Source organism: Notolepis coatsorum (assembly GCF_963971535.1).
Source record: "Notolepis coatsorum genome assembly, chromosome: 7".
NCBI lineage: Eukaryota > Metazoa > Chordata > Actinopteri > Aulopiformes > Paralepididae > Notolepis > Notolepis coatsorum.
The window spans coordinates 8512603-8530201 of record NC_140171.1 but is presented as its reverse complement, the minus strand read 5'-3'; the positions used below and the strand labels follow the sequence as shown (position 1 = coordinate 8530201).

The window sequence follows — 17599 nt, the reverse complement described above, 5'->3', positions numbered from 1 at the left end:
TGAAGGAGTCGACTGAAGGCTCCTTGTCCTCTGCAAAAGCATGCAATTGGTCCACTGATGGATACATCTTGATATTTGTCTAGTCTAGTGTGTTCATTAGACGGGTGAAATCCTCTTTCAGTGCCTCTGTGCCTGTTTTCTTAGGCAGTTAGCCTCTGGTATGCATGCCATTAGCGTTAGCCATGCTTCTAGGCCTCTTTTCTTTTGGAAAGAATGATAAAAAAATATATATATATTTATTTTTATTTTTTATTATTATATTCGACTAAGAGGTTGGCCAGTCGACTACGGCTCCTTTCGACCGATTAGTCGACTAATCGATTAATAGGGGTCAGCCCTAACTATCACAGAACATATACAGGTTACGGAACACTACACAGAGCGTATACAGGTTATGGAACACTATCACAGAATGTATACAGGTTACGGAACACTACACAGAGCGTATACAGGTTATGGTCGTGATTCCTTAACACAGTAATAAATCATTACGTATACATATAGTGAATTATATGCATAGTGAGGCTATGCAGCCCCAAAAAGTACATTTGCTATTCTGCTACTATATAGTCTTCCAACCGAACCCTTTATATTAGACACACTGTCAGAAATGGTAAGAAGAACCGATAACTTTGTAATGTGGACGACAACAGCAGCTTGGATGGCAACGCTATAGCTAGTACCCTGTACCCAGGGGCGGCGCTTCCTGTGTAGGCCACATAGGCGGTGGGCTAGAGCGCCACCCAGAGGGGGGTGCCAAAAACTGTGCCCAAGAAATATATATATATATATATGGCGCCAGGGGTGAAGCTTACCTAGGTAGGACACCAAATGTGCTAGGGCTGGCCATGCCTGTACCCACCTGGGTGTGCACCCACATATACACACAGACCAAGATGGGCTAATCGTGTGTGTGTGTGTGTGTGTGTGTGTGTGTGTGTGTGTGTGTGTGTGTGTGCGTGTGGTGTGTGTGTGTGTGTGTGTGTGTGTGTGCGTGTGCGTGCAGGTGTTGAGGAACATGGTGCACTGTGCAGACCTGAGCAACCCCACCAAGCCCCTGCCGGTGTACAGGCAGTGGACGGAGAGGATCATGGAGGAGTTCTTCAGGCAGGGAGACAAAGAGCGGGAGAAGGGCATGGAGATCAGCGCCATGTGTGACAAACACACCGCCTCTGTGGAGAAGAATCAGGTAACACACGTGCACGCGCACACACACACATTCAATTATTTATTTGAATTCACCAATGAAATTACAGATACATAAGATTCAACTAGGGATGCTCGATATTGGCTTTTTTACCGATACCGATATACCGATATTGTCCAACTCTTAATTTCCGATACCGATATCAACCGACATCAACCGATACCGATATATGCAGGGTTTCCCTCCCCCCAAAAAACGGAATAATTTCAGGTAATTAACATTACATATCTCTTGTTGTGGAATTAACACAACATTATGCATACTTTTGACAATAAATAAAATCAGAATTTGTTCTTACTTGCTTGCCTGGGTAAATAAAGGTTATAGAAATGTAAAAAAAATATATATATATTTTAATGCCGATATCGGCCGATAATATCGGTAGGCCGATAATATCGGACATCCCTAGATTCAAATATCTCAGAAGATCACCGTGGTTTAATTAAAGGACATTTATGGATACAGTGTCTCCATGGTTACGTCCTCTACTAGCAGAAACTGAACCGACACACACACACACAACACAACAGAAGCATATAGACATAAACATATAGACATAAACATGTAAACATAGGCTTACCTACTGTAAACCCTTTACACCTACGCATGTCTGTGACGCCTGGAGGAAGACGTTTTAACGTGTGAACACAGAGGCGTCTGGAAGGCGAGGGAAGCAGGGCTGTATGGAACAGGGCTTTCTGTTTCTCTCCAACATGCACACAGGCGTACTGTAGTAACACATGCATCCATGCAGACTAAGGACTAAGGAATTGCCATGTTAGCATTGTTAGCATTTTTTTAAACCACGAGACACTGCAATTCCATGGTTTGAATGAGGAATGAATGCTAACAAACAACACGCTGGCGTTCAGTTTTAGGTGAAACCGAAGGACTTAACAACCCTTTCACTACCACACTACAGAAGGTTAACCCTTTCACTATCACACTACAGACGGTTAACCGTGGTAGTGGAAGGGTTAACCATGTGTGGTGTGTGGCAGTGCACGGGTTAACCTGCCGTATTGTCGCAGTGAAAGGGTTCATCGTTCGGTGGTGTGGCAGTGAAAGGGTTAACCTGCTGTATTTTTGTCGCAGTGAAAGGGTTAACCGTTCGGTAGTGTGGCAGTGACAGGGTTAATGTTTGTAGCTTTTTTCCTGCAGTGTGACTGGTGGTGGAGAGAGGTACAGTGTTGTGTCGCCAACTGGGTCTCAAAATGTCACAGTATATTTCTTTCATATCTCAAAATTACATGGATGACAGTCAGATTGATAATGTACAGTACATACACATGATAATGTACTGTACTGTGTTACGGTTCACGGTAGGAATTGAGTTCCAATTGTAGAAGGAAGAAGGAGACGGAGATGTGTGGTTGCTCTTCTCGAAAAGTGTGTTCTCTTTATTATAAGAAGAGCAAGGATACTGTAACGATAACAAAGAGAATTAAATCATAACAACAGCGGCAAGAGGTTCCAGCACTTGTCCTGTGGCCGACTGCATGCAGGTACTGTTTGAAGACCCGAGGAAGAGACAGAGAACAGGAGATTACTACTGTATATAGCCACATTCCTAACATACCACACGCAGCAATTAGTGACAGCAAACCAGAGGTGACAGTCAATCAGTGCAATAACATAGAACAGGGTGAAGTACTCCAGAAAGGCGGTAGGATTTCCAGTCCTTAGAAGAGGACAGAAACCCAGAACGTTACAGTACTGTACATTGTCAGGGGGGAGGGGGGGGGGGGGTCATCAAAGAGAAACAGGCTATTCTTGGTCCTCACTCCACAATGGTGGAACAAACTTCCCACCACAGTCAGGGCAGCTGAGACCTGCCCAGTTGTCCGCCGTCGACTAAAAAAACTGATACATGTACCTTTAGGGCTTGTGTCCATAGCGGAAGTTTTTTTCAAGGCGGACCGCTTTGAAAAAAAGGAAAAAAAAGCTCAGAGCGTTTTCCTGGGTCTCGCGACTGCCGCGGGCGGCTCTGCCACCTTCCTCGATGTTGATTACCTTGATGAGCGCGCTCCTTTCCAAAAGTTGAACTAGTTTCAACTTTATGCGCTGGGAGCGCTCCGCCCCAGAAACGCTGCCGCCGAGAGCTCATAAACACGAGGCGCGGCGCTGGGAAGAGGAGCGCGCCTGTAGCATAGAAATGAATGACAGGAAGGAGCTGACACAACTCATAAAACGTCCGCTATGGACACAAGCCCTTACACCCCTAAAAATGTGCATCACATTTTGTCCGAGCGCTCGTCGTCTCACGCCTGACGTCCCGCCCTCCTCTCTCTCTCTCTCCCCCCTCCCCAGGTGGGCTTCATCGACTACATCGTCCACCCTCTGTGGGAGACCTGGGCCGACCTGGTGCACCCGGACGCCCAGGAGCTGCTGGACACCCTGGAGGAGAACCGGGAGTGGTACCAGAACATCATGCCCCAGTCGCCCTCCCCGCCCCCGGACAAGCACCTGCAGCAGGAGCGCTTCCAGTTCGACCTCACCCTGGAGGACCTGGAGCACAACAACCACCACCACGCCGTCGTTCACCCGGGCGACGACGAGGGGGACGGCGGAGGGGGGGCCGCCATGCCGCGCGGGCAGAACGCTAACCGCGGCGGCGACGACGACGGCGACGTTGGGAGGGGGAGGCGGGGGAAGAGGAGGAGCCACGGAGGAGAGGAGAACGGCGAGGAGGATAACCTGGTGGAGGAGGAGGAGGAGGACGAGGAGAATCACAACAACGGCGAACGGAACGGCGTCGGCGATGAGGAGGAGGAGGGGGAGGGAGGTGGAGAGGTGGAGGGGGCAGAGGAGAACGTCGGAGACAAGACGGAAGAGGAGGACGAGGAGGAGGAGGAGGAGGCGAGAGAAGGGGAAGCGAACGAGGCCGGGGGAGGAGAGGGGGAGGCGCGTCGTGAGACTGAGCGAGGAGAGGACGGGGGGACGGAGGAGGAGGCGGAGGGAGGGGAGCAGAATGGCGAAAGGGAGGAAGGAGAAGAGGAGGAGAATGGTGAAAAAGGAGAGGAGGAGGAGGAGAGTGGGCAAAGGGAGGAAGGAGAGGGCGAGCAGGTGGAGGGAGAGGGAGAGGAGGGTGTGGAGGAAGCAGCAGAAGTAGAAGAAGAGGAGAATGGTGTAGTAGAAGAAGAGGAGAATGGTGTAGTAGAAGAAGAGGAAGAGAAGGAGGAGGAGGGAGGAGGAGAGGATGGGGAAAACGAGGAAGAGGACGGAGAGCAGGAGGCGTTAGTTCAAGAGGGGGAGGATCAAGTAGAGGGGGAGGGGCAGGTGGAGGAGGAGGAGGAGCAGGAGGAGGGGGGGGAGCAGGGAGAAGAGGAGAATGAAGACGAAACAAAGGAGGAGGTATTAGAGGATGGGGAAAACGAGGAAGAGAGCGGAGAGCAGGGGGCGTTAGTTCAAGAGGGGGAGGATCAAGTAGAGGGGGAGGAGCAGGAGGAGGAGCAGGTAGAGGAGCAGGTAGAGGGGGAGGAGCAGGAGAAGGGGGAGGAGCAGGTAGAGGAGCAGGTAGAGGGGGGGGAGCAGGGAGAAGAGGAGGAGGAGGGGGAGGAGCAGGCAGAAGAGGAGGGGCAGGAGGAGGGGGAGGAGCAGGCAGAAGAGGAGAATGAAGATGAAACAAAGGAGGAGGTATTAGAGGATGGGGAGGCAGAGGAAGGAGGGGAAGAGGAGGAGGAGGAGGAGAGCTAGTTGGCTGCAAAAACACAGAGAGAGAAAAAGAGCAGGTGAAACCTGTTGAAAAAAAACAAGAGGATAATGTCAGTAAGGGAGCATCCTCCTCCCCTCGACCAGACGAGGCATTGAGTCCACCTCTGACCTCTGACCTCTGCACCATAAGAAGTTCTAGCGCTGCTAGACCATCGACGTCTCAGACAGTACCAACAGTAGTGCCGCGGCAAAACGACAGCTGTGGAACACGCACAGTATTATAAGACACGAAAAACCCAGATCTTTCAAATACTACTGCGTGTTTTTGATCTTTGAGGAACAAACGGTTGCCGTCTCGGGACTCTTTCCTGGTTTCAGATCAACCGGCCGTAGATGGATGTATTTGAGAGGATTTCAGTGTTCCAGGTCGCTTGGTACCGCGAGAGAGTCTTCATCCCACCAAACATCTGTACATTCACCACTGCCACAGCGGGGGGCCCTGGGATCACGGGGAACCTGTTTTATCTACATTTTGTAGCGTCCTGGACGCTGAAGAGTGAGACACACACATGCACCCTACGAGTGCATGCAAAACTGTTCTCTTTATCTCACTGACTGTTTCCTGTTCCCTCTCACACACGAACACACACTACACACACACACACACACACACACGAACACACACACACTACACACACACACACGAACACACACACACACACGAACACACACACACTACACACACACACACAAACACACGAACACACACACACACACGAACACACACACACACGGAAGATACAGGATATCTCTATGCTGATCATTAACGAAGAATCGTGAAGCAACTGTCAAAAAGGATATATGAACTACTACTGGATTAATTACTCTTCCATTTTTGTCGGAAAAGGGAAAAAAAAATCTAAAAAAAGTCATGAACCTTTGGAACCCGCACTCTTGCGGTGGGTGTGTCGTCATTCTTTTTCGTTTTTCGAGGAACAGGACTATACTGGCTGTATTTGCACCTTTGGGCTCGGGTCTAGGATCACAGTTGACCTTTCTCGAATCATAACTTTATAGCCACAATGCTGGATTTATGAAACCGCTATTGTCATTTGGAATACTGCAAAAAAAAAAAAAACAACAACAACATCAAAAAACACAGGTGACTAAACCATACAGGGCTGTTTCTTTTTTCTTTCCACACCAGCAGCATCTGTAGCTAAACCCTTTCAGGTTGTAACGGCCAGTACGCACGCCATCATGACATCATCATCAAAGCTCCAATGTCACGTGAGGGATGATGTACCTGAAAGGGTTAATAAAGGGGTGGTTCAGGTATATTATTATTAAGAATATGATTTGCCATGAACTGGGAGTCATTTCAATCAATCCAAAAGTAAAAAAGAAAAGCACGCGTACCAGTAGCTCGACGTTGTTAGTGTTTGTTAGCAAGTCAGTTGGGGCTAAGATCCATGTCTCCGGAAAGGATGCCGTGTAACACCAGCATCGACATGGCTTCCTGTGTAGATCAATGTCTCTGGAAGGATGCCGTGTAGCACCGTCAACATGGCTTCCTGTGTAGATCAATGTCTCTGGAAGGATGCCGTGTAACACCAGCATCGACATGGCTTCCTGTGTAGATCAATGTCTCTGGAAGGATGCCGTGTAGCACCGTCAACATACGCAGCTTCCTGTTTCAACAACATATTATCTGTAAGAAGTGCTCAGTGTGCGTTGAATGTTACGTTTGTATGCAAGGTGCTCTTGGTGGGTTCAACGTGAACTGAAAGGACAAACGGAGATTGTCACCATGCAGCTCACCAGGAGGTAACGTTAGGTCTCTTTAGCGGTGGGTCCAATGTGGTCTTCTTTGGACGAGAGACAAAGAGATTAAAAGAAAGAAAGACGATTCCGTGTTTTTCAGCCAAGTGGCCTTTGTGACGTCGCCTTCGTCAGGGCGGAGTGAGATCGCGTGACATCGCCTTCGTCAGGGCGGAGTGACATCGCCTTCGTCAGGGCGGAGTGACATCGCCTTCGTCAGGGCGGAGTGACATCGCCCTCGTCAGGGCAGGAGTGACATCGCCTTCGTCAGGGCGGAGTGACATCACCCTCGTCAGGGCAGGAGTGACATCGCCTTCGTCAGGGCGGAGTGACATCGCCTTCGTCAGGGCGGAGTGACATCGCCTTCGTCAGGGCGGAGTGACGTCGCCTTCGTCAGGGCGGAGTGACATCGCCTTCGTCAGGGCAGAGTGACATCGCCTTCGTCAGGGCGGAGTGACATCGCCTTCGTCAGGGCGGAGTGACGTCGCCTTCGTCGGGGCGGAGTGACATCACCTTCGTCAGGGCGGAGTGACATCGCCTTCGTCAGGGCGGAGTGACGTCGCCTTCGTCGGGGCGGAGTGACATCGCCTTCGTCAGGGCGGAGTGACATCGCCTTCGTCAGGGCGGAGTGACATCGCCTTCGTCAGGGCAGGAGTGACGTCGCCTTCGTCAGGGCAGGAGTGACGTCGCACAGGTGTGCTGTTGAGAGATAGGGGCTGTTGAGAGATAGGGGCTGTTGAGAGATAGGGAGCTGTTGAGAGATAGGGAGCTGTTGTGAGATAGGGAGCTGTTGAGAGATAGGGGGTTGTTGAGAGATAGGGGGCTGTTGTGAGATAGGGAGCTGTTGAGAGATAGGGGGTTGTTGAGAGATAGGGGGCTGTTGAGAGATAGGGGCTGTTGAGAGATAGGGAGCTGTTGAGAGATAGGGGTTGTTGAGAGATAGGGGCTGTTGAGAGATAGGGAGCTGTTGAGAGATAGGGGGCTGTTGAGAGATAGGGGCTGTTGAGAGATAGGGAGCTGTTGAGAGATAGGGGTTGTTGATGAGGCTCTAGCCCCCTCTAGTGGCTGATATGCTCAACTCCCTCCGCCTTTAGGATGGTCTTTGGTGGAGTGAGAAGTGTGGTGAAGTCTCTATTGTTCGTTTTACATACATATTAACTGTTGTATACAGAATATGAACTTATGAATTTGACCAAAAAAATTATAATCGAATATCTCTAAATCTCATTAACAAAAGAACACTGCCAAATCCCCAAAACACTGCATAACAAATAGGTGCTTTTCGGATTAACTGAAAGCCTTCCCAGTTGGTGATGAATTAGATAAAAAAAAAAAAAAGAAAAAAAATCTGAACTATCCCTTTAAGTGTCTGAGAAGTGTGTCTGTTGCTTTGCTCTGGACGGCCGTGTCCCCGTGCCCGTTGGCCAGTTTCACTCCCAGACTGTGACCTTTGACTCCAGGACAGACCACCTGTCCTCTATGACCAGCACTTAGCAGTTCGCCCTCCTTCTGCACTTCGGTTGGCTACTTGTTCATGAAGCAATGCATTGTGGGACCAGGGTCGGTGGTGTGATGGCCTTCCACCATTCCCACTTATTTTCCTTTCAATATTTATTTATTTGTAAACATTTTAATAATACAATAAAATAAAACTGTATTTGGCACTTTATCTAACACCCCTGTTACATATATGTACATAAATAAACAGGTATTTTAATCTGCTGATGTCAAACAATAAAATATGATTGATCCATGAAATAAAAATGTAAAATCAATCGCATGGGCTGCTTATGAGGTTATTTTCACTAGTAGGGTTTACATGAAAAGGACGTGTTGACGTGTCTAATGACCTCAAATCTCCTTGAAATCTCACTACCTCGGACTCCTAGACACGGGTGTGTTTGTTTTGTGGGCAGTTCATCATGCACTACTAAGGCTAACTGTGTGAGTAATGATCCAGAGAAGAACGACTCTTTAAATACCGTTGTTTGTACCAACGATACCTACAGCATGACGGATGAACTTTCATTTACAGTAGATTAGATAGACTAGACTCAAAGTTCGAAGTTTGTCGTCCAACTCTAACAGTAAAGGTGATGAAGCTGGGTATAGGATATAAATTAGTACTAGAGAGTAATAGCGCTAATCTTTTGCCTTACTACCTTGCCTTAGTAGGGAACGACTCCCCTTCATTTCAAAGGTCCCATATCTTTATCTTTAATTTGTGTTTTTTATTGAGTATGGAGCGTTTTTGTTTTTATAAGTTCACCACTTGTTTTAATTATTTATTTTCAAATGTTCTGCTGCCTTCGTTCCATCTCAGAATTTCAAATGTATTATCCCCCGCTCCGATCGGCTGCCCCAAACTCAGAATAATCTAATTGGTTCATAAACTGGTTTATTGTTATTCAAATGTTGGGTTGAAGATGATTGGTTGTTTCCCAACCAAATGTGTCATCGTTTTTGGGGTCAGTCATCCCTTGAATAAATCTACAACAGGTCAGACTGCTAACTCTACAGCAGTTCAGACTGCTGCTAACTCTACAGCAAGACTTGGCAAAACCCTTTTCCATACACAGTAAGTAAAAAATGCTTTGATCTCCATAAGATCTACTGTAGACAGGCAGGTAAACATGTATTCTTGAATCTTAGGTCTGTGATCCCACTTCTGACACCATGTTGTTGGAAGTTGGTCTGAATAATTAATAATTAACTAATAGTTAACTTCATTTATTAAAGAACCCAGTGGAGGATACACGTCACTCATGACAGGCATACTGTACCAAAACACAGCTCCCACGCATGCGTATTTATTTCATACCCACCCGTTACTCTAACTAACGGGATCAGTGATTAGTGATAGTTCAACATAGACCCTTGTGAACAGTGTGAGTGATGAAAGTTTTGTGTGTTTGTGTTGAAATCAGGCAACTTTGGTGCAACGGTTACGTCTGTTGTGAGCATTTTTATTGATTAATAAAGACGTCCAGCAACACGGCGGCTCAGACTCACAGCGAAGCAGGCTCAGACTCACAGCGAAGCAGGCGTTCAATAAGGCAGACATTCAAACGGACATTAAAACATGTATTTTAATGATTCACACAGATCTGACAGGTACGATAGATCTTGAAGGAGCTCCTCGCTACACTATAGTCTAGACTCTCAGACTACATCACAGAAATCTGTCTTTGATTAGCAGGTATTTATAAAGCTTCACCAAACAGACCCACCGGTTAGAACACCCGAGCCTAAATATATATGAACTTAAAAATGTCACTATTACATCTTTAAAACTGATCCCAGATGAGCTCTCCCATGCCAAAGGTTATAGTCAAGATGAGGGAAGTCAGTGATTTGGCAACAGAGCATCGGAACACTCAACTATTATTCAAAGACAAGAAATCAAAGACACCATTATATACAATCATAAATATAACTGTAGGGGAGCATCTCTCTCTGTCACACACAGACACAGACAGACACACACACACAAGTACATTCCACAAGGCGACCGTACTGTGCACCTTTGAGGTTGCGAAGGCAGCGTAAAGCCTACTTAAATAACACGCATATTTCAAACAAAAAGCATCACATTCGGATCTCACGGCTCTTCAGAAACGTACCGTAGGAAATCACACGTGGAAAGACACAGACATGTGACCGTGTGGCAACAAATACATGAAACAATAAACTCATCCTGATAACGCACGGCATTACATTCATTCATTCATTCATTTCACACAACCCCACTCTAAAGCAGAGTTTTTCAAAGTGTGGGTCGGGACCCACACATGGGTCTTGGGAAGATTAAATGGGGTCCCCAAAATGATTCTCTGGGTCCCCTGAAAAAGAATGTTTGAAAATGACTGCTCTAAAGCACGTGCGCTTGTCTGCACACATACACACACGTGCGTGCGCACGCGCACACACACACACACACACACACACACACACACACACACACACACACACACACACACACTGGCAGTAACTAAGACAGCAACATAATCTTTGGTTCTAGTGCTGCCTTCAAGTCATGTGGAGTGGGATAGATCATAATTAGGAGCTGAGCGCACGTGAACAACAAAGTGGTTACTGTATTACCATCAGTGGCGTGCACAGATAGGGCCGAAGGGGGGCTTGAGCCCCTGCCCTTTTGCCCAAGTGTCCAACACATTCCAGGAAATATTTTCCGGTTAAAACCAGAGGGTTGTTCACTAGTAACTAGTTCACACGGCTAACAGTCACGTGGCATCAGGATGTGGGTTGTTCGCTAGTTCATCGCGGCTAACAGTCACGTGACATCAGGATGTGGGTTGTTCGCTAGTTCGTCGCGGCTAACAGTCACGTGGCATCAGGATGAGGGTTGTTCACTAGTTTGTCGCGGCTAACAGTCACGTGGCATCAGGATGTGGGTTGTTCACTAGTTCGTCGCGGCTAACAGTCACGTGGCATCAGGATGTGGGTTGTTCGCTAGTTTGTCGCGGCTAACAGTCACGTGACATCAGGATGTGGGTTGTTCGCTAGTTCGTCGCGGCTAACAGTCACGTGGCATCAGGATGAGGGTTGTTCACTAGTTCGTCGCGGCTAACAGTCACGTGGCATCAGGATGTGGGTTGTTCACTAGTTCGTCGCGGCTAACAGTCACGTGGCATCAGGATGTGGGTTGTTCACTAGTTCGTCGCGGCTAACAGTCACGTGGCATCAGGATGTGGGTTGTTCACTAGTTCGTCGCGGCTAACAGTCACGTGGCACCAGGATGTGGGTTGTTCACTAGTTCGTCGTGGCTAACAGTCACGTGACATCAGGATGTGGGTTGTTCACTAGTTCGTCGCGGCTAACAGTCACGTGGCATCAGGATGAGGGTTCGCCACGACTAACAGCATAATAAAAGACCAAACTGCTAAACAGACCCAGAAATGTGAAGTACATCACCAGTTGTTTTTTTATTAACAGCTTGGAAGTGTTTGGACGTGTTCTACGGTGGACATTTCCTTTAATTTAGCAAAGAAATTATTATAATTGGTTAAAAGAAACAAAAACATCCTACATAATCAGCCAAATGCCTAATGCGTTAAACAGTTCTGTGCTGTTCGATTTTGAGGATAAAACAAGAAACTATTTAATTCAATGTTTTTATTTTTCACATTCTAAACGGTAAACGGTCTGCATTTATATAGTGCTTTCATCCAAAGCGCTTTACAACGCATGCCTCAAACTCACTCATTCACTCACACACCGACGAGCCCCTTGTCCAAGTCTTTCTCATCTCCCACCAAGAGCACTTGAATGAATACGAGTCGTATTTACTTTTTCCCCAACTCGTAACTCCCCCGACGGACTTGAAGGTGACACACTGGAGGTGGCATCATTACCAGTCTGGCATCTCTACAGTAGTGGTTCTCAAACCTCACATCAATGATCCCCCAGATGTATACGTAGTATGCCAGGGGACCCCCCTTTGATAAGATCCTTTCCTAGGGACTGAGAAGATATTACTTTTAGATATGATCCAGAATTCCATTACTGTAACAGAGGAGAGAGTGAACTCTATGATCGAACAAGTTCACATTCTCTCATTGTGCTGCTCTAGTAGTGAATAAAATACTAGTGAAATTAAACTAGTTTCCATTTCTCTGGGGACCCCCTGGAACCACCTCAGGGACCCCCTAGGGGTATCTGGACCCCACTTTGAGAACCACTGCTCTATAGAACCATTCCTCACAGCTCCACTGTGTCAGAATCCTCCTGGTCTATGAGACGCTTACAAAAAAGTCATGGTATTTTGATGGTATTTAAAGTGTAAATGATTTACCATTGTACTGCCATGGTAACAACAGTCATGTACTGCCATGGTAATAGTCATGTACTGCCATGGGACCACTTCTGTTCTTAAATAATACCATGGTAATGCTATGGTATAATCCAATGGTGATGGTACGTGGCATCATCTTTCAGTCACGTGACCAAAAATTATGGAAATACCATGATACTTTTTTGGGAATAACTTGCCACTTTTTTGGGGAATACCTTGCCACTTTTTTGGGGAATACCTTGCCACTTTTTGGGGAATGCCATGAGACTTTTTTGGAAATACCATGACACTTTTTGGTAAGGGGACAAAGCTGCTGCTGGAAGGTGCTCAGAGTTTGCAGTCCACCAGGGACCCCCACTCTGGGAAGTTGTCCACCTCGCCTGACTCACTGACTGGCTGGTCTCCGTGGAGCAGGGTCAGCTTGTAGCGCAGGCGCACTTTACACTACAGACAGGAAGGGAGAGAGGGGAGAGGGAGGGAGGGAGGGGGAGGGAGGGAGAGAGTGAGAGAGAGAGGGGGGAGGGAGGGAGGGAGGGAGGGAGGGAGAGAGAGAGAGGGATATAAATTAGAAAATGTTGAAGGAGGTAGAGAGCGTGAGAAAAAGGGAAAGGAAGGAGTTGACCTATATCAAGCCCCGCCCTCTTGTCTTGATCATCCAATCACAACTGTTGCTTTCCTCGCACAAACAAAGTTGTGATTGATTGGAGGATCAAGAAAAGGGGGCGGGGCTTGATATAGACCAATTAAACGCTCATCACATTGCGCTCTAAGCTGTACTATCTGTCACTCATACAAAGTGCCGTAATTATAGTCTCTCCGAAATTGGCCCGCCAGCAATAATATCTGGCCCGTCAGATTATTTAGAAAAAATTATTATATATATCAGACATAACTAGGCTAGCCTATATGTTAGGTATAATGTCCAAAACAGAGAAACTACCACCACCTAAAGAATGCTTATTATTATACTTTGTTTTATCCATGTTGAGAGTGAATAAACAGGTAGGCAGCGAGGTGTAATGTAGCGCTTGCTCAACATGAAAAAAGTCGGTGGACAGCGCCTGGTGCTGAAATAACAAACAAGCAGTGTGGTGTGAAATTAAAACACCAGTTCAGTAAGTCATTCAAACTTTATCTTTACTTATATATGACTGTGACGGCACCACACACAGTAACAATGCAATTAAACTGAAGTCAAATCAGAGCTGAAAAAAAGAAGAAGCTCAATCCGCTTCAAGAAGATGCGCCACATTAGGTATATAAGGAACTACAACGAGACATTTATTAACTAAATAAAAAATACAATTTGGCTTTTAACCTTCTAACGCCGGGCGCAACACTAGACATGTTTTGTAAAACATTAAATATCTTTGGATCCGTTTGTGATAAAGACTTGCTTTATTGTATCGGAATCGATTGTCATCTCAAAATTGTGTGCATCTCTCCGCGATTGCGCAGATGTAAAGCATAGAATCTTGAAATATTATCTAGATTGGTTGTTTTCTCTGGACTGCATCTAATCCGCTGTATCTATCCATTTATCATATATCTATGTCTGTCACTATAGCCAATGGAAATGCTAGAAATGGTCACGTGGACTGGGAGAACCAATGGAGAATTCCTATTGTTTCTCAATAGTCCAGTGCGCTCCACAGAAAGGGCCGCCAGATAGACGCATTGGTTGCGCGTAATGTAAGATAGACCAATAAGAGAGAAACGCTTGTCTCTGGTTTTATAATAAAATGGCAAAAAGACAAAGGTATAATGTTCAGTGCAAATGTGTATGTCGTTTACAGTTTATTATGCCACCTATGCAGCTCGTTTATTTTGTCCATTCTCTGCCTCTGCCACAAATGTATGTCTTAGTTATAAGGTGGTCTGTCACAGAGTTAAAATGTTTTCACTATCAATATATTAATTTAGCCATTGTTTTTGTTTCTGGCCCGCCATACAATGGCTTGGAAAAAATTTGGCCTGAGGCCAAACTTAATTGCTGACCCCTGCTCTAGTGGGTGAGGTGTGGTTGTAGGAGTGTATATATGTTCCATCTGCACTGTTTCCTACCTTCCTTCCATTATGTTTACTGAACTGTTTAGTTCAGACCATTTCTTTATTTGTTTATAATCATTAACAATGAGCAGACATGCTTTAGCTATACTGATCTGCAGGAGCTAACCGCAGTAACTAAATTTCTTTTCTAAATTGAGTTAAGTGAAACTTCCCTTCTCAATATCTGTTGTATCATGTGACAAAGATTCAGAATTCAATCTTGCTCTGTTTTAGAGAAAAGGGGTATACATAATTGCAGTAACTACAAAATCACTGGATAGTCAAAGAACTTTAAAGCCATTGTTCTCAGTTTCACTGTTTGCGTAGTTACTGTGCTTCTGCAGGGCAGTTCGATGGGCATGGGATTCGAATATGAAAATACATTTTGATTATTAAAAAATATATATATATGATTTTAAAATTTTTTTGGTGCAAAATCAACTCTGCATCTCTTTGTTAACTACAACAAGCAATGCTATTTGTTATTTAAGATGAGATCGGACTTGGCACTGACAGATTTGTGTTCATTGTGCTGCTTTTATAAAGCCTCAAATGACGGCTTACAATATTTCATGAAAGCAAAGTGTTTAGTTTGTCTAAGATTTAAAAAGGTTTAAACTTTACAGCACTGACAAAGTTGAACAAAGTGCTGTACAACTCAAGTCCCACAACATAAAATGAATTTTCTTCTTATTATTTTTTTCTTTCTCGAAGCTTCGAATTAAAATAGAATCTCGGCCCGAAGCTTCGAATTCCAAAAAAAAGATTCGAAGGTCAGCCCTACTGTAATCCATTTTTCTCCATTAGAAAAAGATAAACATCCCTCTATATGTGAAAACGACGTTAAATGAAGTTGTTTTGCTTCGATGTCACAACACATCACATGTGACTATTGGCATCAGGTCGTATAGTATTGGGGAGATTCTCTAGTATGAATGAACACCCTATCTCTGCCCGGTATCGCTCCGATAATGGCATATCCGCACCACCGCTAGTCCCTAGTCGCGGCGCAGCAGCACAGACGACACTCACCCTGTGGGGATTGGCCAAGAGGAGGACCTGGGAGAGGGCGGCCGGAGGGAGCAGTGGGCTGTACGGAGGGAGGAGCTGACCCGACGACGGCTGCAGTTTCACTGACATGGTCTGCAGGAAGGATCAGAGGAGGGTGGGGTGGCTCGGGTCACAGCACTGTTCATTAGAGCAGCGGTTCTCAAAGTGGGGTGTGTACACTACAGCCACATGAGGAGTTGTTTAATTTCACTGTCATTTCATTAACAACAGTGAGAAGACTCTTCTGTGACCACAGGTGTCATAGAAAAGACAGCCACGGTGGAATTCTGGGCTAAAATCCTATTTAACCCTTTCATTATCACACTACAGAAGGTTAAAAGGTTAACCGTCTGTTGTAGTGTGATAGTAAAGGGTTAACCTTATGTAGTGTGGTAGTGAAAGGGTTAACCCTTTGTCGTGTGGCAGTGAAAGGGTTAACCTTCTGTTACTTCTGTATTGTTGCAGTGAAAGGGTTAACCCATTTTTGGTAGTGTGGTAGTGAAAGGGTTTGAATGAATAAATGAATGAATGAAAACTTTATTTAACAGATTGCAGAATGGGTACAATACAGTACGGCTCAATACACACAATTGTTAAGAGGATGCAGACCAGAGAAAGACGTTTGTCTTGTTTACATCAGGGTCCCCCATTTTCAATTCATAGTGACATTTATGACATACACAACATACATGACATCATGACATTTATGGCATAGGGACATACATGACATACAAGTATATAGTACTGTTACATTTGTGACATATACGATATGCAAATATACAGTACTGTTACCCATAGATCCTGACAGAGTATATACATACGGTGGTGAGGAGACTGTACATTAGGATGGGGTGGGTGGGTGGGAGAAAAAATATACATACAGTGGGGAGAAGGCCGACCCGGGTTCGACTCCCGAACCCGTCGTTATTTGCCGAATGTCTTCCCCCCACTCTGTCTCCCATTCCTCATCTGTCTCTCCCTACTGGACTGCCCAGTAGAAATAAAGCGATAAAACGCCAAAAAATAAATCTTTAGATACAGTGGGGAGAAGATATATACGGTGGAGGATACTGTCTATTAGGAGGGGGTGGGGGGGGGTTGGACATTTACGGGGGCCAGTTTCTAATTGAAGCCTCCCGTAGGTGCTCTTTAAGGGCGGTTTTGAATGTGGGTAGTGATTCACATCTTTTTACGGCTGTGGGTAGGGCGTTCCACATTGTTGTGGCATAATTGCTAAATGTGTTTAGTCCCTTGTTTGTGCCGAATCTGGGATTCACATGATTTGTGGAGCTCCCTCTGGTGTTGTGGGCGTGTTATTCACTGACCTTTAGGAAGTATTTCGACATGTACATGGGTACCTGTGTGGTGTAGTGTATCTTGTAGACCAGGCCCATTGCAAGTTGCTGTACTCTGTTGTCTACTCTAAGCCATCCTAGGTTGTCAAAGTGGGCAGGGGTGAGGTGGGTTCTAGCAGTAAGGTCAAGTAGTAGTCTGACCAGTTTGTTTTGTGATGTTTGTAATCTTGTTTTTAGTGCCTTTGAGGTGCTTTGGTACCATGAGGTGCAAGCATAGTCGTAGTACCCTTGAATGAGTGCTCCTGCCAGAGTCTTCAGGGTATTCTTGTTTACCAGAGAGGAGATCCGGTACAAGAATCTAGTTCGTTGGTTGACTTTTTTTTTATTACATTGGATGCCATTTTGTCACAGGAAAGATTTGCCTTCAGGATGGAACCCAGGTATGTAATTTCATCTTTCCTTGTGACAACAAAGGTCTTCTCAGATGGGGGGTCAGCGAGGTGAGGTTTTCAAATAGGGTCAAATAAGGGTCTGCCGCCTGGAGGTCCTACGAGAAATACAGTTTGAGAACTACTGCAATAAATGTAATGTTAAAGCCTGTCAAGGTGATCGTTAACCTGAAGGACAATTACAGCCTGTCTTATCCGAACCTCGGACATGTAAACTAAGTGGTTTGGGCGTAATTAATATGAGTGTTTTGGAATCCTT

At 45.8% G+C, this 17599-nt stretch overlaps 2 protein-coding genes across 2 annotated transcripts in view; one reads left to right on the top strand and one right to left on the bottom strand.

Moving 5' to 3' along the window:
* Window positions 1-8616, top strand: part of LOC311232613 (hsp90 co-chaperone Cdc37-like) — a gene marked incomplete at both ends in the record, with an annotated part of 14020 nt that extends 5404 nt beyond the window's left edge. The window contains 3 exons of the mRNA XM_084319473.1: window positions 1007-1189; window positions 3518-3961; window positions 8599-8616. Coding sequence (XP_084175599.1) covers window positions 1007-1189; window positions 3518-3961; window positions 8599-8616 — 645 coding nt within the window. The remainder of the gene's footprint in view (window positions 1-1006; window positions 1190-3517; window positions 3962-8598) is intronic.
* Window positions 8617-9671: 1055 nt separating this feature from the next.
* The window catches only part of LOC311231364 (ADP-ribosylation factor-binding protein GGA2-like), a 38030-nt gene continuing 30102 nt past the window's right edge, over window positions 9672-17599 (bottom strand). Inside the window, exons 15-16 of the mRNA XM_084317931.1 lie at window positions 15579-15689; window positions 9672-12941 (exon numbers count right to left, since the gene is read on the bottom strand). Coding sequence (XP_084174057.1) covers window positions 12825-12941; window positions 15579-15689 — 228 coding nt within the window. The 3' untranslated portion in view covers window positions 9672-12824. The remainder of the gene's footprint in view (window positions 12942-15578; window positions 15690-17599) is intronic.